Here is a 23,740-nt window from a genome sequence, read left to right on the forward strand (position 1 = left end):
GAAAGGTCAGGAAGGACGCATGTGCTTGGGAAACAAATACAATCGGCAGGAACCTTGCCTGGCGGGTCATGTCGGATGGAGGTGGGCTGATGCCCTAGGCCCCGGCATCTGGATTCCAGCCCTTGTGATAAGTGGGGTTGGCTCTCTCATCTGGTCTGAGGAGCCCGTGTGTAGGTTAGATAGGTAAGCACAGAATTGCCATAGACAGACAGGATGCCAAAGCCCGAGCCCTCCATGGCCAGGTCCATCTGTAGGATCAGCATCCAGTCCCGTTGCTGTGACAAGAATCTGCCAGGACTGACAGACACAGGACTGACAGACACAGGCTTGCTCTGTCTGTCTCAGCGGCATGAGGACAGAAGCAGTATTGGAACCCAAGGCCTGACCCTGAGGCCAAACCCTATAAACACCCCTCTTCCCCGGGGCAGACCTGATCTGGCAGGATATCCACCCATGGGAGTAAACAAAGGGGCCTCACTTTATCCTGGCTGGGTCAGGCCTCTAATGTAGAGGTGGCATTTGTTCTGCTGTGGAGAGAAGCGTCTCAGGGACACAGGAGCTGGCAGGACAGGCCTGGCAGCCAGCCATCAGGGGATCTGAGTTCTCTGCCTTATTGTAGCTTCAACTTGATTCTTTTGGGCTTTTCACACAGACAGTTGGGCTGTCTGAATTAACCATCATGTTTCCCCAGTCACCGCTCCTTATTTCTTCTCCTGGTTTTCCATCACCCAGTGACTAGAAGTGGTGACTAGAATCCTTGCCTCCTTCCCAGTTTTGACAAAAATCTTAACATTTCACCACTAAGTGAGATTGTTGATGCAGATGTTTGCTAGATGTCATGTTCCAAGTCTGTTCTATTTAAGATTAATAATAAGTGTTGAGCTGGGTGTGGGGGTCCAGCAATTAGGATGTTGAGGCAGGAGGACCATGAATTCAAAGCTAGTGGGGCTGCATGGTGAGAACCTGTCTCAAAAATCAAAAAACTAAAACAAAACGAAAAGAATAATGTTGAATTTAACTTACTTCCTTTCTGCATCTGTTAGGCTGACCACACTGTGTTGTTCTTTTACTCTGGTGATAGGCTGAAGTAGACAAATAGATTTTTCTTTTTATTTATTTTGCATTCTGACTACAGTCTCCCCTCCCTCCTCTCCTCCCAGTCCCCTCCCCACACACACACACACACAAATAGATTTTTCTAATACTGAGCCAACTTCCTATTCTTGGAACAAACCCAGTTTGGTTATGGTATGCCGTGTTTTTGGTCACACTATGCCATGTTCAGTCTGTTAATATTTTGTGTATAATTTTTGTACGTAGCTCCTAAGGCTAGATTGGCTTCTGCACTCTCCTCTCCAAATTGTCCTTACCAGAGGTGAAGAGAAGGGTCTTCTTGTATTTAAGGTTATGTTGAGTTTGTAAACGAGGCTAAGACTAGTTCTGTCTTTTCTGAAGGAGTTCATGTGAGATTAGCATTCTCTGTTCCTTGAGTGTACATAGAATGTAGTCCATCACCTGATCCAGTGTCATGTAGAGCTTTGGGGAGTGTGTATACAGACTTTAAAAAAATGACCCGTCACCGTCACATACCCCAACATTACTTTTTCCTCCCTTTTGCCTTGGGTTTTTTCAAAAACAAACTCTGGCAAGTTTTGTTAAAGGGAAAGTTCTCCTCTACTCTCCTGTAGTCTGTGCTGGCATGCTTCTAATAACATCAGAAGCCCCCAGATCAATGGCAGCCAGCATGCACACGCTGTAGTATTTTCTGTGTTCTGTGCCCAAGTCAATGTTGTTGCCACTGTGTCGATGGGCAATGGCTTTGACCAACCTCTTGTGGAATCCTGTTTTCAGCTTTCCTCAAAGCTGGGCAGTTGCAGAGAATGAACCATTGTGCTTTGCCCTCTCCGATCACCTTCAGAGTCAGCTTGTGGCCCAGCATGCATGCGGTACTTTCTATAAGTTGGGGCCTAGAGCTGATCATCTCCAGAGACATTTTGCTTTCTTTGTGGCCGCCATCTTTCTGCCTTAGGTGTCCAATGGCCTTCAGTCAAAATGGCTGGGGTGGGAGGAAAAACCTGGTTTTTTTTTTTTGTTTTTTTTTTTTGTTTTTTTGTTTTTTTTTTTGAGAAAGTGTCTTACTACGTAGCCTGAGCTGTCCTCGAACCCACAAATCTCATGCTTCAGCCTTCCAAGAGATACTAGGGTTGGAGGCATGCCTGGCTCTATTTGGTCAAATGTTTTGGCAAGACATTTTGGTAGCCGTGGGTTTACAGTTTCTTTGTAGTGTTTGGTTACAAGGGACCTGGGCAGTGCTTGTAGCTCCGACTTTAGTACTCACTCGCTGGCTCGGTCATGATCTGCCTTAGAAGCTTGTCAGCTTTCTTGGTCATCCAATGGGCTTTCAATTCTAGTATTCTTTGTATTGCGAACAGATTTTCTATTTCATCTCTGCTCTGTCTTTCTTATTTCTTTCCTTCTGTTTATTTTGGATGATTCTGTTGTTCTTTCTCCCACTCCTGAAGCTAGATGTCTCGGTATCCACAAAAAGAACAGCTAACCTAGTTAGTTGGAGTAGATAGAGCCCCAAGGATCCTGCATCCCTGTGAAGGGGGCTGAGGCTCTCCCACCCCAGTCTTCTATGCCCCAAAGGCAAGTTCTGCACAGCCCAGATGTCTTGAAGGGAAAGGGGCTGAGGGTCTCCTACCCCTGTCTTCTATGCCCCAAGGGCAAGTTCTGCACAGCCCAGATGTCTTGAAGGGAAAGGGCCTGAGGCTCTTAGGAAAGGGAGCAAGGCAGGTCTGCCTAGGGGGCTTGAATCACAGGGAGAATGTCAGGTCTCCAGCCTTCCCTGCAGCTAGCCCTGGTTTTCCCAGAGTCTAGCGTGGGGCTGAGGTCACTTTGTCCTGAGGTCGTGAGAGCAGGGTGCCCTGGGTTGCTAGGGACTAGCTGGTTCTCTAGGGAGCAAAGCACACAGACCTGTTGGAGGGGAGTGGGGGATGGGAGCAGGGGTGGGAAGAGTTTCCATTCTTCCTGCCCATCTGCGCCTGTATCCTCTGGCCTAATCCAGGATGGAGTTTTCCCACTGGGACTAGTTCTGGACCTGCCCTCCTCCCATCCCTGATAATTTAACCTCCTTGCTTCCCTGGGTGGGGCGGGGGGTGGGGTGGGGTGGGGAGGCTAGTTCTAGGCCTAGTCGCCTACCTTGGAAGAACAGGGCAATGGTAAAGAACATGGCCATGCTTTGGCTCCTGGGCTCTGGTGGGCCTCAGTCCTCCCAGAGAACAGCTTGGAGAGATGTGGAATGGACCTTGCTTCAGATAGTCATGTGTGTACCCTGGGATGGGCTGTTCTCACAGTGTCCCCTCTCTCCTCATCCTCAGCTGGAACCTCAGCTGCCATATGAGCCAGTGGGTCAGAGGAAGGAGTTGGTGGGTGGTGGATGAAAGGACTCAATGAACCCAGTACTTGGCAGGCTGACTAGCCAGAGAGAATGGCCGTGGTCACCTGAGTGTCAGAGAGCTGGGGAGACAGAGCAGAGCTGCTTTCCTGAGGAATCTCCCTCATCAGGTGTCAGAGTCATGCAAACGCATCCTGCTCTGGCTGGGCCTCACCCCATAGTGTCTGCCTCCCAGGCCCACAGAGGCAGCTGAGGCCCACAGTGTGCTCATTTCCTAGTTTTGCTTCCCCAAAGCTAGCGGCCCGCCCACCTTCCGGCCCTTCCTTTGTTGGTTTGGGTTTCTGGCAATCTGACCTGGATATTCTAGAAAGGCCTTTTTTTTTTTTAATCTCCTTAGTGAGGGGTGGTGTTTTTTTTTTTGTTGTTGTTTGTTTTGTTATTGTTTCATGTTTACACCTTAGTGGATTTTTTTCAGTGTAGGTAAATTTATGTATCAGGACATAGTCCTTTGGCACATTACCTTGGCTTCTACCTCAAAAAAACATGTGTACCCTGCCCTGCAGATGTGGTTTCAGGCTGTTTCTCTGGCCCTGACCAGGAGGAACTGCCCTCCTTGGACAGCTTCTCCTGGAACACTCAGTTTAACACGGGTCCACATCACCCTTGCCTGTCACCACACTGTGTAGATACAGCTGGACATTTCTTGTTGCTGCGAGATTTCCCTTGTGTGGCCTTGAGAGCAGAGCTTTTCCTGTAGTGATGCGTTTTCTTCCCACCCACTGCCTGTCAGCTGGGTACGAGCTGATTGTTTAATTCACCTACTCTGGCGCCAGCCTCTTCTTCTGGCCCTAATGCTCTCAGTCAGAATCTCATAAACTCTGGGACCCCTGGAAAATTTCTAAGTCAATCACCAACACGTGACCCCTCCATCTACAAATGCCATCACAGGCATTGACCTATGGCAGATGCACCCAGAGGCTCCATTAGAACATTCTGGTTTCCCTTTCTTTCTGAAGGGTGCCCTTTCTCCTGGAACACAGGGCAGGGGCCAGAATGTTGGGAGAATGCAGCTGCCTGCTAGCCTGCTTGCATCATTGGTCCTGGGGTCCTCTTGGCCTTAGGCCCTCTCCCAGGCCTAGCCCCAGCTGAACCCCTTATGGATGCTCTCAAGGGGCCAGGCTTCAGCTTTCTGGGTCAGAGAATTCCCAGGATGGGACAGGTCCAAGCTGGTATCTGCTTCTTCTGGAATTTCCCACTTCCTGGGGAAGGGTGAAGTTATGTCCCCAAAGGTTTTAATAGACGACCATGGGGCCAGCCTGTGGAGCTGTTTAGATGTCTGGGTCTTCAGAATTCTGGTCACCTGGGAAGCTGGGCATTCTCTTTGCAGGTGCCAATCATTTTCCTCCTCAGAGGAGATTCTCTGGTGCATGGCTGAGGCCCTTTCTCTGGTCCTGCCAGGAGGATGCACCCTAACGACCTCCTGCCTTGTCTACGGAGCTGAGCTCTTTGGCTGTGAACAGGCACTCAAGTCCTTCTCCCTCAGCTCTCATTCCGGCCTCCTACACACATCTTTTGTTTGTGGTCTTGATACAGTATCTTGGTATGGATTTCCGGCTAGCAAGGAACTCACTATGCATTCCAGGTAGGTCTCAAACTCAAGGTGACCCTCCTGCCTCAGCCTCCCGTGTGCTGGGATTACAGGAGTATGCCACTGTGTCCATCTCTGAACCCATCTTATAACCATTACTTGGCTGTTGTCTTGCTCTTCCCAGAGCCTTGGATTCCTTTTCTGCTCCCAGCAGGACCTTGCACGCGGGAGGGGGTTGCAAACGCTGCCCCATTTACGCTCAGTAGCTGTTTCCACCACGGTGTCCCACAATTCCTTCCCCCAAGTCTGTTCTTCTGGCTTTGTCAAGCCATCCCCTGGATTGCGTGTCAGACTTTGGGTGTGAATGTTGGTGAAAATCACACACGGATGTTCAAGCCTTTGCTCTCCACTGAATGCACACGTGTACTAGCTGGGGGTGGAGGCAGGTTGCCCTCTCAGAGCAATTTTCTGACCTTTTACCTCAGCACTACCTCAGTACCCACCCATCAGATGTCCAGTCCTTACTCTTCTAGCACCCAGACCTCAATTTCTTAAGACAGGGCTTCCTTATGGAGTTATACTCTAAGACACCATATACTATAAGACTGCTGCGACCAGAGAGAAGCTGGGTATCCCCAAGGGCTGATGGTGGTCAGTATATCTTCTTTCTGGACCTTAGCAAGGGAGACAGTCTGACTTGAGGAGGTGTGTGTGTCATGTCCCCCCTCCACGTGAGTGACAGAAACAATGGCACAAGTTTGCTCAAGTGGCACATTTCAATAGAATCTCTAAAACTCTATGAATTGAACAGATAAAATACCTCTGGGCTATTTTGTTACAAAATATTTGCCATTTGGATTAGTTGCTGAGTGCAGCCACCCTGCCTGTCCCCAGAGAACTGTCACTCCATCTGGTGAAGGGCGAGCAGGGGAGGAGAGGTACCGCTGGAAGATGGACAGCTGATGCAGAGACAGACAGACAAATGACATCAGGAACCTCTCCTGGGTGACAGAGATATCCTGGCAGGCTCTGGACAGGTAGGGTGGGTTGGGGGTCAAAGATCCAGGGCCGATACATATTTTTGGGAGCAAGACATCTTTGCAGACGAAAAGACAGACAGCCTGGTTTCCAGGAAAGGCTGCCAAGACAGGGCCTGCATTTGGAGGTGGGTTTGCCAAAAGTGGAAACCTGGCTCCACCTCCCACTTGATTTTGGAGTTGGGGTCAAATGGATAAATTGGAAGAGGGGCCCAGGCTCCCCGAAGTAAGGCCTAGAGAGTTGATGAATCATCTTGGGGTGATTAGATCTGCGAGCTCGGCCAGCACTCCACTGTTCCCTTAACTTTGAGACAGCTGAAGTCTCAAGGGCCTCCTTCCGGGCCTTTAGGAAGACCGGTGGCCCTGATCTGGCTGCTGCCATGGGGAGAGGCAGGAGGCTTCTCCCAGGTTCTCTGGGGACGGAGATACAGATGAAGTCTACCATTAGCAGGATGGGTGGCCAGAGGAGAGATGCAACACAGGCTGGGGACTCTAAATTCACCTGACCAGTAAGGTGGGCCAGCTCCCCGCTCCCGCCCTTGGCCCTGGGCTACTGGGGCTCCAAGCCCTGCTAGCTCGGGACTGTTCCAGGTTGTGATCCCAAGCAGTGTGGCTCCCTGTGCTGGACTTTGCTCCTGTCAGCAGCATCTGGGTCAGCTACTACAACCACCTTAGGCAAAGCTCTCAGGAAAGCCAGGCTTCAGCTGAGGCGGGAGGGACAGAGGACGCTGTTAGCTTGGAGCCTGATGTGAGCAGGAGGCAGGGCTTGGCAACGCCAACTGAGCTTCCAGGGCTAATGTCCCTCTTCGTCAGCCCTTGACGCACGCCATGACCGCTACTCCAGAAACACACTTAGACACATTCATAACTCACACTCCTTCATACCTCCCATCCTCCCTGTGAGTCATACATTTCCTTCTATTTTCTGCCCTCTCAATCATCCAATCCCACCCAAAGCTCTGCTCTCTCTGGGGTCTAGCCCTTTCTGCCCCGGTGCAGCTGGGTGAGGCGTCTAAGTGGTGCACCCTATCTGTCGGTTGTTCCGCTATGACAGGTTGTGATTATTTTCTGGAACACGGGTGCTCCAGAGGGGCCCAAGGCAGCCAACTCAGAAAAACACAGGCTGGGAGCCCCTGGGGAGATAGCATATTGGCCAAAAGTTACAGAAATGGCCAGAAACTCCCCGGGTGACATCATAATGACCTCTGGGTGAAAACACACACACACAGACACACACACACAGACACACACGCATGCACACACATGCATGCACATGAAAGGAGGTCATTTGGCTCCTCTAAGAGCCTGGATGCCACCTATCTGGTCCAGAGTGCTGAATCTTGGGCTGTGTACAGCAGGGACCAGGAGAAGCCAACTCACTCCCAACCATGGCAGCACCCACTGTGCCTCTCACCTCTTGGGAAACCTTAAAAACAGGCTATGACTAGGAGAGCATCTCGAGGAAGGCCAGAAATAGATGCTGGCATAGGACAAAGGAGGCTGGCTTGGCTTGTGACAGCCAATGACATCACCCCTGTAGTTTATGGGGCTGCCTCATCTGTCTGGGGCTCTGTAGGGTCAGGGCCACCTGTGCTGACTCTGGTCCTGGTAGGCCTGGAAAGTTGATGAGCCCTGCTCGGCTCGGCTGTGCTGTTTTGAAGGTCCAGGAATTCTTCGCCATCCCTGCTGGAAGCCAGCCTGCATTTTCCAGGGAGGCAGTATTTCAAGGCTAGGGTGGCAGAGGTGACACAGTGACGCGGACCTCACTGCCTCACCCTGTCTGTGTGTGTACACAGAGGCTGCAGAGTCATACCTGAGGAAGCCCTGACTCCAGGCCAAGTCATACCCCATCTCCTGGCTTCTGGTTCCACAAGGAAGTAACCAACCCGGCTTTCACATGTGTTTATGGATAACTGCCTGTGTGCACTTGGTATTGGCTGAATGTTGCTTGAGGCTAGAGAACCAAGAAATGGTCTCAAAAAGTACACTTTGTAGACATGATCTCACAGTCCTAGGGTGCTGCTGAACTGACCCAGACAGAACTGGATCCCCTGCCCCCTTCTCTTTCTTGGATCTTTCCTGGCTCTGGGTAGCTCAGAATTCTCTGATGGTGGCAGGAGGGCTGCCATGGTGAAGGGAGCCAACGTCCCCAGGGAGCTAAGAACCTGTCTCCTCACTACAGGCTGGGATGGCAGGGGCAGCAGACAAAGGCCCCTCCAGAGAGTCGGGTTAGCTTTCTTCTATTCAGCTGGGCTAGAGATACATCTTACGCTGGGGTAGTCTGCCTCTGCCCTGGGCTGTGCTGCTGGCAGGTCCAGCCATTTGCTCTTGTTCACTGGCCCAAGGCATGAATGCTAATAGATCAAGATTGCAAGCCTATCAGCCCACGGCCCCTCGGCTTCCGTTTCCTTCAATGTATAGTCTAGTTAGGGGAACACAGTGAACACAGAGGAGAAGGCATGGCTCATCTGCCTATGTGGGACCCCTAGAAGAGTGAGAAAGTGCTTACATATTTGTGGTGAGGTACTCCAATAAGTTAGCAGTGGATGGTTGGGTCAAGCAAACCATCTTGCCAGGGCATTCTCTTTCCATAACAGTGATCAGTGGCCAGGAAGGCATTATGCCAAGATGTGAGGAATGGCAAGGGGGCAGCCTAAGCTCCTGAAGGACAGCCCATTGGGATAGTGGGGTGCTAAGGGTAGAGCCTACACCAGGCTCCTTGAGCCACTGGAATAGCGGCGCCGGAGCAGCAGAGAGCCTGGCGGACAGAATTGATGAGGGTGGTTGTATGGGGGTGGGGGTGGGGGCAGTGGGGGCTGGTGGATGACCTTCACTGGGGAGCCTGGACCACGCAAGGGTGTGGAGCCACAGGAATCTGAGGAGGATGAAGCATAGCAGGACAGCGCCTGGCTCAGCAGGGGCTCCATGCGGGCCAAGCAGGGTTTGTCCAGGACAATGACCTTGACAATTTGCTGGCACTGCACCAGGGTGCCTGGGGGTGTGGGTGGCGGCGGCGGCGGCAGCGGTGGGGGCTGCTCCCTCAGGGGGCTAGGCTGTGGGTCTGGCAGCAACGGTGGTGGTGATGTTGGTGGTGGCGGTGCTGGTTCTCCCCTCTCGACCCCCAACCTGGGGCTGTGCTGGGACGTTTGAAGCCTGTTGTGAATTGACACCTAGTTTAGAAACAGCCAGAGAAGCATGAAATGTTACCACTAATTCCCAGCTGCTGGGGCTGGCCACCCAAGCCTCCCGGAGCCTCCCTTCAGACCTTTCCTGCCCTTACCGTCCATAGGATGCTCTCAGCCCTGGCATAGACCCCATGCTGGTCTCTCCACCCACAGGAAACTGCTTCTAAAACTACTCTTCTCTTCGTGGTAGTGTGGAGACTGCCTATGACAGCCATGGTTCTCCAGACCCCAGGCTCATCATCTGTGAGATGGTTCTGCAGGGAAAACTCCTCTCTAGGTACTCTCTACCCTCTGAGCTCTAGAAACAGGGCCATCCTCCTAGTGGCCTGGGGTGTGATTAAGGAGGAAGCCTCATCATTTAAACAGCCATCAAAGTGCCTGTGCCCAGGATACCAGCGGACCTTGAAGGGGTCCTGCGAACCTAACCTTTCTTCCTACACTCCCTAAGGCCGTGGCCCCTGAGTTTGAGCGCTGCTGAGACCGTCAAGGGCAGAGTTAAGTCCCCATCACTTCCTGTCCCACCTGGTCTTCGTTAGATCTGCATGTGACAGGCAGAGAGATGGAGAGCCCCCATCTTGGCTCCTTGCATGGGTCAGGAGCAGGTGGCCCAGACAGACTCATCGTAAGAATGTGATGTTAGGGTTGAGACCAGGGTTGCTGCCCAGACCAAGTACCGGCGGCAGCAGCCTTTCCCTCCCACAGACACTGAGAGGTGCCCACTGAGGGCATTGCCTCTGAGTCCCCAGAGAAGTACATTAACATCAAAGTGGGTATTGCCGGTCACACACCCTTGACTCCTGCCTGTGAATCAGAGAGCCTGGTGGCAGACCCATGCCTCTTCAGATGGCTCTGATAAGAGACCCTTACTTGTGCTATGTGGGCCCTGATTCCTCTCTTCAGACTCCTATTCGTGGCCTATCTCTGGTGCTGGGGCCTCTCCTTAGATCCCCACTACACTCTTGTTCATCTGTCTCTGTCCAGAGTGTCAATAACTCTTCTAATAAAGTCCTTACTCCACAACAGTCTGTCCCCCTGGAACCTGCATCTGAGACATTTCACTCATGAAAGGCTCCCATAGATAGGCCTGGGAGCAGAAACGCATCTAGCTCTTTCCTACTAGCAGAAGAGGTAGAGGAAGTGGGCAGAAGGGGAGGAGAAAGATTTCATTCTTCATCTTCTTCTACCCCATCCCCCATCTCCCTAGCTGGTAGCTATGACACCACCATCCTCTCCAAACACATGGGCCTTCCAGGGGTGGCTGGGACGCTTCTCTCTGAAGATTCTTCTACAGGATCTGTCTTTCCCAGGTGCCACCTTGTAGGGCCAACTCCTCAAGGCACAGAGGGGGGATGCTGAGGTCACAGGAGCGAGGACCTTATTCTAGGCCTGGGCCAGCACAGCTCACACTCTGTCAGAGGCCCAGAGCAGCATTTACCAGTCCTGTTTATTGCCTAAAGGTGTAACTTCAGGGATCCCTTCCCTAGACTTGTGCCCCTCAAGCTTCGCAAGCCCAAGCACCATCGTCCGCTTCCACGGGGCTTTTTCTCTCCATCCTCTCTCCCCATCTCAGCAGCATTGCCCAGGCCTGAAATCACCCTGGATGGGGTGTCCAGAGTTCCTTGCTGTTGAGACACACAGCCTGCAGAGGGCATGGCCAGTGTCTCCGTCCTATCTGGGAATGTTATAGGCAGAAGGCCCATGTCACCACTGCTAATGCAAGGCACAGGCTAACCTCATACCTACTCGGAACAATTCTCCAGAAGTGGCCTGAGACAGCCTGACCAGGCTCACCCTCCCTGCCTTCCAATCCCTACCACACAGGTACCCTGTGCCTGGTGCACCAGTGCTGGGCTCCCCAATTCAGGGCCGGCCAGCCTCCCTTCTCCTTCCTCCCCGGTTGCTCCTAAGTAGTCCTCACCTTCCGCCTGCACACAGTCTCTGCTCCCCTCCATCTGCATGCCAGTCCCACCCCAGCCCAGATCCTTTAAGACCCAGTAAGTGAAAAGCCTGAGAGAGAGAGAGAGAGAGAGAGAGAGAGAGAGAGAGAGAGAGAGAGAGAGAGAGAGAGAGAGAGAATGAACATGGGTAGCAGTCAGAATAGCTCGGAGAAGATGGAGGAGTGCCTGCCGTAGGGGCTTGGCTAAGCAGTGCCGGAGGAGAGGGAGCTAGGGCTAAGCCGAGAGGCTGTGGGGTGGCCAGATTGCCCTCTGCTTAGGGGAGCAGAGGCTGGCAGGATCCCTGGAGCTAGCTGGAGGGGCGGGGGCAGCCTTGCAGATAGCCATGTGACCCCTTTGGGCAGGTAGGAGGGAAGAGGGGCATCCTATGGCTTGTCCTCCCTGGGTAGCCCCGCCGGGAGGATGCGCTGGAGGGTTGGTGGCTAGGGTTATCTGCAAGGCTGAGAATGGGCAGCTGCGGGAAGATGCGGGCGCAGGGCAGGGGATGGAATACCCACCCTGGGGGCTGGTCAGCTGCTGGGGCGGGAAGCTCCTCCGGGTAAAGGTGCCTCCTCCAGAAACACGTGGGGGGTGGGGTGCGGGGACAGAGAGAAACTGAACTCCCAGGTATCCTGCGGCTCCCCAGGGCTTGGCAGGCAGCTGGGTGGGCGTCTCCCTCACAGCTAGGGGACCTCTCCTGCTAGAGGGTGTGGGAGAGGACTGCCTATGAGCAGCTGGTGGTCCTCAAGGCCTGGCAGCCATGGAGAGGGTCTGAATGGGAGGCAGTGTATGCTGCCTCTAGGGGCTGCTTTGGGTCTGGCAGAAGCTAGCTATTACTTCTAGGTTCCTTTCCCTTGCGGCTTGGAGACGGCAGCCTCTCCTCCAGTGAGGAGGGTCTTCAGCTTTATCAGCTCATTCCCCAGGAGAAACTGAGGCATCTCAGCCCTCCTCTGCCGCCCTTTCTCCTGTGCTCACCCCCATGCCATGGCCAGCTTTCCAGAGACTAGCGCTCCAGGGAAAAAGTCCTTCTTACTCCCACTCCTCCAGTTTACCCAGGAGGTATCCAAATGTCCCTAGGAGTGATCACGGAGGACTTGACTTCAGGGAGGACTTTGGGAGGGAGCTCAGGCTCCCTGCTAAGGGGATGGGAGGGCTTAGAAATGGACCATTGAGCCTCTGATGCAGCACGTATTTGGGGGGTAGTGAGCAGTGTGTTAGGGAAGTGGGTATGCAAAGAGCGTGGAAGGGAGAGCCACAGAGTTTAGTGGGTTCATCTCCCCGGGCTGGGCTGGGGGCTCGGCCCCGGAGGGCAGTGGGCCGGGTTGGCTGGCTGGGGAGCAGTTTGGCAGTGCTTGTGGCTTAACTAGGCGCTGGAAGAGTGGCGTTACCCATGCTAGCAGTAACTTTTAATTGTATCTCTTGAAATTGGTAAAATGGTGAGTCGGGCTGGGGAGGCATTGATTAATACCTGAGAAGAGAAACAACAGAGACGGTGAGAAGAGGGACAAGGGGGTCACAGGATCACTCACCTGGATGCCACCAGGCCTCCACTTACCTCCCCCGAGCTCTCCGCCGCTCTCTCTCCTGCCATGGCTTCCCTTTTGGCTTTGAATGCAAACAGCACAGGGCTCATTCTCCACCGGTCCTGCCGGGAACCGTCGGCCCCTCCTCCTCCCCACCCAACGCCTCTGCCCCTGGTGGTGTGGGCAGCAGGAGTGCGGGTGCCACACACACTCCGCGGGGTGCTGCCCGGCAGAGCAGGCTGGGTGTCAGGAGTCACTTTGTAGCTGTGTGATTTGGGGTAGCATGCTGCACCTCTGGGCCGCCACAGACTAGGAGGCCTCTGGAATTCTGACAGTTGCCCTCGGGCGTCATTTTTCCCAGTCCAACCCTTGCCAATATGATCTGGGAAACCCGGCTTTTGAGTGGGCCCTGATTGGTGGGCACCATGTAAATGTCCCTCCTTCCACCATAGGTCCCTTGAAGGCAGGGCTGCCATTTGCTGTGGTCACTACGCCTTCGAGGGACTGTGCAGTTCTGAGGATCTAAAGGCCCACAGCATGGCCACCACAGTGCTTGCCACCCGTGGAGCTGTTGACAGCTTATAATTAGGGACGACAGTTTCTCGCCACCTGGTATGCATCCCGGACCCCGTGGACCCCCAGGAATAGCTTGATGACTCTTCTTGGCTAAGATCTTCTGAAGCTTAACCCTTGAGTTTCTCACTCCCCATCACCAGGGTGGCAGTTTTCAACCCTCTGCTTCCCAAGGTACAGAGGAAACTGCACAGTCCAGGGCACCACGGCAAGACCCCGGAGATACACACCCAGATCTGACAGGGGCTTGCAGCTCCCCCAAGAGAAGCTGGAAGGATGAATAATCTCAGCAGAGAATTGGGGGTAAAACTCAGGCAGTGGCCTGACATCCGAGTCCTTATGAAGTAAAAGGGGGGCATTGAGTTAGGTGGGTGGAGAGTTATGGCAACCTGTGGATGATAACTCAGAGAGATGCTTTCCACAGCACAGAGCCTGAAACCTTGCTGGGAAAGGGAACTGCCTGTCTTGGCTGGTTCAGTCAGTCCCTGGGAAGCTGTCTATCCCTAACGTGACATTAGAACTAGCTGTAGAGATGTGTGTGTGTGTGTGTGTGTGTGTGTGTGTGTGTGTGTGTGTGTATGTGTGTGTGTGTGTGTATGTGTGGGGGACTCGGAACTGTAGGAGCCCACTGCCCTGTGCCTATGGATGCTCGGTGCTTATGCTATAGACTTGGAGTGTGGGGTGTGAGACTGAGTGGGTAAACTAATGCCCGAGCTGTGTATGGGGTTTCTGGATATCTCCTGTTTTTCTTCTAATTTTTCCTCCTTATGAGGGGGCTGTGTGTGTGGGGGGGACAAAGCCCACTTCCTACACTCCCTGCCAGTGGGTAAAACTGAGGTAGCTGACAGAAAGGATAGGGTCAGGCTGGGGCAAGCAGGCTCTCAGGGTTGAGCTGAGGGAATACTGAGACCTTAGCTCACCCTGACTCTGCTCTGCTAGTGGGGAAATTTCATCTGAAGAAACCACTTAAGAAATAGAGTTTGAGGCTCATCTGGATTGAAGCCAGGACATCAGGGCTTTTGGCTTGACTCCAGGGGCAAGTAGTGACATTTCACATACAGCCCTGCTCTTGGGGACAGTTTACAAACTGGATATATTTCTCTGTCACCTTTTCTCCACCCTGAGCTAGGACTAAGGGTTAGAGACCCAAGCCTGGGGCTCCTCTATGGAAAGAAATAGCTAGAGAAACAGCATGCCCCACCCAAAGCCCCCAGAGCCAGAAACAGGACTGTGGTGGCCTCTGCATGGGCCGGGTAAGGGCAGAGCCCAGTCTCACCTGTGGGTGATGCTTGCTTCGACTGTGGGTCCCCCTGGGCTCCAGCAGACCTGACAGAGAGCACCTTTGTTCCCCGCTGCTTCTCCAGTTCCCCTAAGGAAGGGAGATGCTGTGAACAGAAGCATCCCTCATAACCACCCCCAGTGAGCAAGGGAATATGGGGACGGTGGGAGGAGGGAGGAGAGCCCCTTCCTGCCCACTCTGCCGGGGACTTCGGGCTGGGCTTGAGCATTGAGAACCAGTTAAATCTCTCCGCGCACCATATCTGTGAGCGGTGATGGCCAGATTTGCTTAACTGCCAGAGGGGCCCTGAGGGACTGGTGTGGGACAGGGAGGCAGACAGCTGGAGTTGACACCCTGGATTGATGGTTCTTAGGCATGCTACCTAACCTACTCGGCCTTGCTTGAGGAGACAGCTGGGCCCAATGCCATTAGGGAGATTACCTGAGGTAAAACACACAGAACAAGGCCCTGGCTTGGGCGAGTGTTCCACACACTAGCAGTAGGACAGTGTGCAAGAAAATGCAGCATGCAGTCCCCAGACATAGTTAGTGACATGTAGTCCATCCATGTGCACCTAGCAGGACTGCCCCCTCCCTCACTCCAAATGCTGAGCTTCCTGCAGAGTGCTCAGAGCTCCCCCAGGGGGTAGACTGCATAGCCTGTGTGGCCGGGACACATGTCCCAGTCGGCCCTCCACTGGAGCATCCACCAACTATCCAGTTTATTCTCCCAGTGGCTCCGGGGAACTGCTCATTGCCATCCATGTAGATTTGACAGGTGTTATTAAAGTGTTCTCTCAGTTTCTTGGCTCCATGGGACATGACTCAAGTTTCCTTTATTAAAACTATCCACTTGGGTTCCATTTGCTGTTTCTCTGGCTGTCTAGGATCCAGGGATACTGGAACAGTAAGTGTCCAGACCAGCAGTTTGTCCTTGGTGCCAGAACCACACCATCCATCACGTCAGTGCGTTCTTCCTGAGTTAGCTGCTTGCTGGCCCAGGAGGGCCCTTCTGGCTTTGGAGGAATTAGTGCCGTAATTACACATGAGTCTAAAGAGCCTGGGTGTGATGTTCATTGTCTCTCACTGTGAGAACCTGGGCTCCCTTTTAAAGCTCTGCTGGCCTCAGTTTCCCTGCTTGTAAGAGGAAGAGAACAGTATGGATACATGGGAAGTCGTAGGAATTAAATGATGACACCTGTCCAGTGCCAGGTGTGTAGTGTGAACTTAAATGGTGGCTACTTGTGGCTACTTCCGTTCGCCTCCTTACTGACTCCTTTCCTCTCCTGCCCGCCTCAGTGGCCAGCCCTCTTCTGCCATCCCCTGTCACCCCGCCTTCTCTTCACCTGAAGACTGAGAACTAGCCCTCTGCCTGCTTTCCAGCCGGCTTTCTTGTCCCCCAGTCAGCTGAGGAAGCTGTTTTCTCTCCCACTTGATATAATGGATTCTGACCAGATCTGCTGCTCTGATGCTTTGAGAAAGGACTTCTGGGCTGCCCTTGGACTAGAACAAAAGTTCTTCCCTCAGCACAGCTGAGGCCAGGTGGGCAGTGGCTCTCTGAGCAGTTTGGGGCCATTTGTGACATTCCGATCAGGAGAAAAGTAAATCCATTTCAAGACACACCCTTGAGAATGTTCAAGAACAAATAGCCACACTGGGTTCTCTATGCAACTAGTCCGACCCCTGACAAGAGTCTATTTGTGGTACTCCTGAGTCCAAACAAACCAACGTCGTACAAAACCAGCATGTACCCAAAGACTACCACCCCCTTGCCAAGGAGCTTCCTGGGCTCTGGGTTTCATTTGAGCCCAATTTTGAGTATTTTCTTAGGAGATTAGACACAGAACCTCTTATTTCAGTCTCATAGTAGAAGGACCATGAGGCTAAGCCTCAGACTCAACTTCATATGCCATCAGTGTTAGCACTGGTCATGTCTCAAAGGGGACAACACTAGAAGGCCCCTGAGAATGTAAGCATATAGCTGAACCACCTTGCCCCTCGGTGTCATGGACCTCTTCCTCGGCTCCCTTGGCTGCTCTGGCCAATGCAGCAGTGTTCTAGGTGAGAAAGGCCCTTGTGTACCCCACACGGCCGGCAGACATGCATACACATGTGTATACTTGGGGAGGTAGGGCTCAATTTAATTGTGAAGCAACCCCACATTGGGATGGGATGTTGCAGCGGGGTCAGGAGTCCAAGGGTGGGAGTGGGCTCAGGCTGGGGCACAGCAGGCACAGCAGTTCCCAGGAGGCAGAGGGACCCCTTCTGTCTGCCTTAGGAACTGGGGCCCGTCCTTACACTCTATCCGGATCTGCTCCAGCTCTGTCACTTCAGCAATTGACTCCTTCAGGTCCTCCACAAACTTCTGCATCTCGTCGGAGCCCAGGGCGCAGAAATGCAATACCTGCTTCTTCTCAGAGCCCGCGAGTGGAGTTGCCAGCGTGATGCCGTGGGAATAATCTGGAATCCAGCCACACCCCAGCAGTGAGCACACGAGGGAGGCTGAGGGAGGCTCGGGCAGCCAGGTGCAGGGAAGACTAGGGTTCAGGGGAAGCTCCCACTCTCCCGGCCCCGGGACTCACACTCATTCTCAAAGAGGTGGAACCGCATGCCTAAGAGGCCGACTGCCTTGCAGAAGGTGTATGTGAAGGAGCTCTTCTTCTTTGGGCACAGCTTGAGAATCTGCCCAGGGGAGGAACAGAAACAGATGAGGGGGCTCCTGTAAATAGGTGTGCACACAGGCAGGCACCAACACCCACAGACATTGTGAACACCGTCAATACACAAAGATGCACACCTATGCACATCGGATACAGTCACCCCACACACACCTGGCACAATGCACATGTGCCTTCCCTGCTTAAAACCCACCTGAGAGCATTACTTCTGCATTAGAAGCCCAGGCCTGTAAGTCCTCCCAGGTCCAGCCTCTGTCCCGTGCTGGCTTTATGTTGGCATTACACTGTTCTCTTTTTTTGTAGCTTGAAGCAGCCTAGCTCAGTCCTATCACAGCCATTCCCTTTCTAAAACTCCCTGGGCAGCTTTCTGCATGGCCAGATTACTCTCATTATTTAGGTTAACACAGAATGCTCCTTGGAGAAAGCTTCCTTTCCAAATCTCATTTAAACCCACAAACTAAGGCAGCCCCCCCAAGTCTCCCCTGCAACCCAGTCTCTCTGTGCCACTCCACGGGATAGATGTCATAGCACTCCTCTGATTGGATATGGTCTCATTCATCTGTTTTCCTTTTCTTTTTTTTTATATTCGATTTTTGTTTCTGCCTAAAATGAGAGATCAGTTCACCAGTTGCTCAAATATACAAACTTATATTTTATTTAGTACCTCTGATGAGCAAGGCACAGAGGGGTGCAGAGGAATAGATATGACAGAAAGTCTTCCCTCAAGGGGCTCATGGGATGGTGGAGGAACACATCCTCTCTACCCACCCAACAAAATGAAAGCAAAGTAAGGAACAAATGAGGTAATTTCAGAAACTTGGAAATGCTTTGAAGAAAGTAAAATGGGATTAGAAATAAGAAGTGTTTGGGCAGACTGCCTTGCTTGAGCAAGAGGCCACCCGGGAAGGCCACATTCAATTAGAGACCTGCCTGAAGAGAGAGAGGGGACCATGCCCAGAGAAGAAGGGAAGGGGCCATGAGGAAAGAGGTCTGGCCAGTGGGAGGCAGCTTCTGGGACTGGAGTGTTAGAGCGTTCCAGGGTGTGCAGCAAATGAGCTCACAGACCTCTGGGGTTGGGGGAGCCCGGGGGTAATGGATCAGGCTGCAGCCTGGTAGAGGGGAGGCCATGATGTGCACTCCCGAAAGGTACCTTGGCTCTGTGGAAGTGATAGGAGACAGGAGGGACCGAGAGGAGCATTTTAACATCCTGTATTATACAGACACATTTGTACTCCATATTGCAAGAAGGAACCAGCATGTATATGTTATCACTGGCTGTCCACACACGCTTATTCTGAGTTAAGCTCCTCCCCCTAAACCCCATGTTCCTGCAGGAATACAGGGTTAATACAAACAGTCACTAACTAGACTCAGTGTTTCTAAGTGCCTGAGCTTAAACGTCTACCCTATGAGGGAAGAGGTCAGGGGTGGGAACAAGAGAAGCAGAGACACCACAAGTCCTCCTAGTGACTGCGTGACCGGGGGGACAGGACAGAGCTCCAGAATGACTCACTGCCTTTGCTGTCCCTTCCTGGTCCCCATACAACCTGCTGGGAGGAGATGAGATGGAAGACAGATTTTTCTCAGATTATCTGCTCTCGGAATAAAGCAGTTTGAGGATTCAGTTCCCCTATCTTCTCATTGGCTGTGTAAGTGACAGGTACCAAGTGCTCCTGTGTTCTGGTTGCAGAAAGAGGACCAGAGAGAGAGAGTCACTGGGCCAAGCCAGAATGGCAGGGTAGAGAGAGCTAGGTGCTTCTGTGGGACCCTGCAGAGATTTCCATGTGACTCACGGAGAAGGCCAGAGGGTACAAATCCATGGGAGCTCATTTACCCCTGCCTGCTTCTTGGCACTGGGGACAACTCCAGGCACAGTGGGATGGATTAGAGACTTATTTGTGGGACACTTGTTTTCAGAGACAAATATACCATACATACACATGCTCTCCAGCCTCTCCCTGGGACCAGTGACAGTGACCCTCTGCTGACCTTCCAGGCAGGAATGGGATGCCAGGGCTGTGTGCCTTGCCCCAGGTTTTCTGTATCATGGAGAGGCAGGTTGTCTGGGGTTCAGCTCATTTCCACTTGGCCTGTCTCTGTGCCTCAGATTCACGGCTTGTCAAGTAGGAACTGACATATCCTTCAGAGACACAGTCTTGGTCCACCCTGCCCAGTACCTCTGTGCTGAGCCTTGCCCTGCCCGGCCCCAGTAGGTAGGGACTCAGGACAGCACCAGCCTCAGCTCTTCCCTGCCCAACCCTGGCCTGTACTGCTCACCACCAGCAGATCATTGAAGAGGAACACTTCTCTCTGGTGTGCGGCCTGTTTCTGGAGCTTGTTCACATCGGTCACCTCGAAGAGCCGGCTACAGCAGACCAGGCGGCGGTGTGGCATGGACAGCACCTGGAACCCAGATAGGGCTCTATAGTGAAGCCCCAGAGACCCCAGGGCCCTCCTCCCAGACCATGGCACCCATTTTCCAGAAGAGGAGATGGAGGTCCAGGGAGTGGGCATTGGGTTCTGTTCCTATGCAAAGGCCACCACTTGCCCCTCAACCTCTCATTGGGGGCCTCTGTTCCCTTTATCACATCTCTAGGGCAGCAGATCCAGAGAGGAAATTCATTATGCCTGTGTAATGAGATCATGGAATGGGGAACAGAAATTGAAATAAGCCTTCAGAACTTTCAAAATCTACCGTCAGCTTTTCCCCCTCTATGAGCATGCATGTGTGAAATGCCTACCCATTTCTTTACTGTATACCAAACACAAGTGTGCAAGGGAAAGGGGATTATAAGGACCCCAGAATCTACTCTAATAACTAAAATATCAACTGGCTTGCAGAGCAGACAAGTGCTGAGTGAAGGTCTTTCCTGCACAGAGGAGGGTGTTCACAAGCAGAGCTTGAAGGCACCCTCCAGAGGGAGGGCTAGGAACCTGCCCCGCCTTTCCTACACTCAGTGTAAGGTGCCAGCAGCACAGTGTGCCACAGAGGATGCCAGCTTTAAAACTCACTGCACATTAGAACACGTTGTCTGGACTCAGGTTGCCATAATCTACAGTCTAGGTAGTTCATTGGGACCACCCAGGAATGCCTGCCACCCACTGCTTCCTATGAAGGGCATCCTAAACTTTCTCAACTGGCCATCCACCTGCTTCAACCTTAGATCACTGGCCAGACCCTTTTGACATCCCACTCTAGTAACAGCAGCTGGTGGCAAGAGGGATGTGGAAATTATGCAAAGGGAAAAAGAGGATGTGGTGCCTGACAGACAACACAAATTCAACTCAATCCATGGCTCACAGAGAAATGTCTTTGAGAAAGGTAAGGGGGAGATTGGGGGAGATGTCAGGAAGGAAGGACAGGAAACAGGAGACGGCTGGCTGGGTAGCCCGCCCTGGAGGGGAAGTCAAGAGCTTCTGGGAGCGCTGCTTCACACGGCCACTTACCGTCTTCATGCCCACGATGGACTTCTCCACCTTGGTGACATACGTGACGTGGTCCTCATTGGATTTGAGCTCCTTCTGCTGGATCCTTTCATAGATGCCCACCACCAGCTCTCTGGGGATGTCAGCACCATCATCCACACCTACCAATATGGAGGGGTCAGAGCCTCAGACAAGAAGGACAAGACTGCCCTCCACACTGGAGCACCAGGAAGGTGGCCTTGACTGCGTTTTGTTTCTGACCTAAAGCTTTTAACAACTGGCTCCCCACCCCCACTAAAGGAAAGACAGACTTTTCAGTCATGCCTGCTAATGTCCTCTGCTCCCACCTCCTAGGCCTCTTTCCTGTGGTTCCCAGGCTCCCACTAAGCATCTTTGCTTCCACACTTCTACTGTCTCCTGTGCGTTTGCCTTGACCTCACCCTGTGTCTCTCCATGAGCATGAAGATCATTGGTCTTGTCCTCTTTGGGGTCTTTTCTCTCTGGGACTTCCCCTCCCCTTTAGCAGGGGACGTGGTACCAAGCACGGGTGCCATGGAATGGTGGAATGGGTAATAGGCATCTTCCCTCACTGGGAATGGAAGAGCTGAACAGGAAGCAAAGAGGAGGCTGATGCCCTGATGTGGCACAGGCAGTGAACCCACCTGCCTGTTCCCCAATGTTATATATTGGTAACATTTGGAGAGCGAAATAAAAAGTAGCACGATCATGGGAATGAAGACTGAGGAAGAAGCTTGAGAGGTAAGGCTGAGGAGCATCTTCCAGAAAGCTAGCCAAGAAAATGGCTATATAGAAAAATCCTATACACAGTGAATGAAATAGGAATCCAACCCCTAAGTTACAGGGGTTCAAGAAAGAGTGATAAGAACATGGAGGGGGTGAGTGACCAGGGCAGTGCACTGAACTACTATATGCACAGCTTTGCTTTAACCAAATGTCAATCAAAAGTATTCCAAGAACTGCAACTGTCTCAAAAATGTACAGATGTTTCTTTTTGCCTTTATTCCTTAAATAATACAGTATAACAAGTGTTTACATAGCATTTAAATAGTATTGGGTCTTAAAACACATCTAGAGATGACTTAGAGTATAAAGGAGGGTGAAGGATATATGCCAATGTACACACACACACACATACAGACATACACATACAGACACACACATACAGACACACACAGATGAGACACACACACATACATACAGACACACACAGATGAGACACACACACACACCCACACACACACACACACACACACACACACAACTTGAACACCCAACAGGGTCCTGGAAACAATTCCTTGCAGACATGGAAGGATAACTATGTCTCAGAAAACTTCACACAGCTGGACATTTTTAGACTAAATGATTGGTCCAAAACTATAGTGGATGAAGAAAAGCATATCATTGTGAAAACTCTCTACACAAAGGCAAACAGAAGAACCATAAGCTTTCAAACACAGGAAAAGTAACCTTGCAAAGGCCAGGAACTGGATGACAGAGCAGCACTTCAGCTAATGCACAGCAGGGCAGTGCCCACTTCTAACCTATGTATTTCCAGGTTGGGATTCTATTCCAGTTCGCTCCCAGTCACACGTGAAGACAGAGGAAGGCAGATTCAAAACGCAGGTTACCAGTTTGTCTCCAATGTGCCCTTTCTTTGGCAAACAACTGAAAACGAGGAAGCTGTGATGACTGGGAACCAGGGATATGGCACAGGAGATGTCATGGTGACATTGACAAGGAGATGACTAGGGTACCGCCTCATCTAAAAGACTGACACTCAGGATTCAGTCAGATGGTGTAGTGGTAGAAACACAGGAAGCCAAACCGAAAACAAAGGCAGGTACCAACTCCAAGGAAGATGGCTGAACTGTAGCCGTGATGCTTTCAAGATTCAGCTTTGGGCTGTGCTCACTTGGCTTTCCTATCCGGCTCTGGTTTTAGTGGTGGTGCATGAAGAAAGTGGAAAAAACTCTACATAATAGGAAATTTAAACAATACTTAAAAAATTATCAAGTACAACCCCCGCCCCCACAATACCGCAGTATTTGTACTGTGTGACTCTATTTCTGTATCTCAGAGTACTCAACGACACTGAAGCATGACAATGCTAAGTTCAGGAAAGTGTCTCAGGTGAGATGGGACGAGAGAGTAGGATCTGGGTGATGGAAATGACCAGTTTGTAGACACAGGTGTGACCACACGGGCGTCTGTGAATATAAACTCTTCTCATATTTATCTATCTTTATAGTCTGTGCTTATAAAAGGGATAGGAAGAAAGAAACAGCATGCCATTTATCGATATGGAAGGAACACTAGACACACGGCCCACAGGCTGGGGATGTAGCTCAGTGGCAGACGGCTTGCCTGGCATTCAGAAGTCCCTGGCTTCTAGCCCAGCACCACAAAATAAATCAATAGGCAAATGAAAACTACTAAAAGTGTGGCTTGAGGGAAAGGCAGTGGTAACAGGGGCAGGTTCTATCCCCTCCCCCCCGTAATGAACCTTGTAGAATTACTTTTCTTTATTAAGTGCATACACACATAAACTTGATTATTTTTTCTTTTAATGTTTGAAGACAAGGTATCATTCTGTAGCTCAGGCTGATCTTGAACTCACTCTGTAGCCCAAGCTGGCCTTGAACAAGCAGCGATCCTTCTGCTTTGTTCTCCCAGGTACTGAGATTACAGGTGTGCAGTATCACTCCCAGCACTTGGGTTTTCTAATGCCCAAAGCTATCCATGTTACAGACACTATATGCTGTCAGCTTTGATCTGGTCCCTATGAGAGGTACATGGTATCAATTAGAAAGGTTTTACTGGCAGGGTGCTATCAAGTGACCTGCCAGGCTGAATTCAAGGAGCTCAGGACTGGAAAGGTTTATTCCCAGTCTCTTTCCTCATAACTCATGAGGTGGGAAGGGCTGGTCTTACTCAGACATCAGTCTAGTACCAATGGCCTGGAGACTACCCAGTGGGGATGGTCCACAGCACATAGAAGGCAGAACACATTGCTATAGGGCCCTGCTACTTTGGATAGGGCTGTGGCACCTGGAGACTCCATACGCTGGAAAGTATGCAACTTCCCCAGCCTGCTAGGGGT

General features: G+C 51.9%; 1 protein-coding gene across 3 annotated transcripts in view; it reads right to left on the minus strand.

Annotated features, from left to right (window-relative positions):
- Window positions 1-7,464: 7,464 nt before the first annotated feature.
- Iqsec3 (IQ motif and Sec7 domain ArfGEF 3) overlaps window positions 7,465-23,740 on the minus strand; it is a 96,027-nt gene continuing 79,751 nt past the window's right edge. Inside the window, exons 8-14 of one of the 3 annotated variants that reach the window (XM_059256876.1) lie at window positions 20,641-20,780; window positions 19,471-19,596; window positions 17,098-17,197; window positions 16,814-16,975; window positions 14,514-14,606; window positions 12,697-12,746; window positions 7,465-9,192 (exon numbers count right to left, since the gene is read on the minus strand). In XM_059256876.1, the coding sequence (XP_059112859.1) occupies window positions 8,728-9,192; window positions 12,697-12,746; window positions 14,514-14,606; window positions 16,814-16,975; window positions 17,098-17,197; window positions 19,471-19,596; window positions 20,641-20,780 (1,136 nt within the window). In that variant the 3' untranslated portion in view covers window positions 7,465-8,727. Of the gene's footprint in view, window positions 9,193-12,534; window positions 12,610-12,696; window positions 12,747-14,513; window positions 14,607-16,813; window positions 16,976-17,097; window positions 17,198-19,470; window positions 19,597-20,640; window positions 20,781-23,740 lie in introns of those variants that run through there. The other 2 variants (XM_059256877.1, XM_059256878.1) reach the window with 2 other exon arrangements.

The sequence above is a fragment of the Peromyscus eremicus genome, chromosome 3, assembly GCF_949786415.1.
Source record: "Peromyscus eremicus chromosome 3, PerEre_H2_v1, whole genome shotgun sequence".
Lineage (NCBI taxonomy): Eukaryota > Metazoa > Chordata > Mammalia > Rodentia > Cricetidae > Peromyscus > Peromyscus eremicus.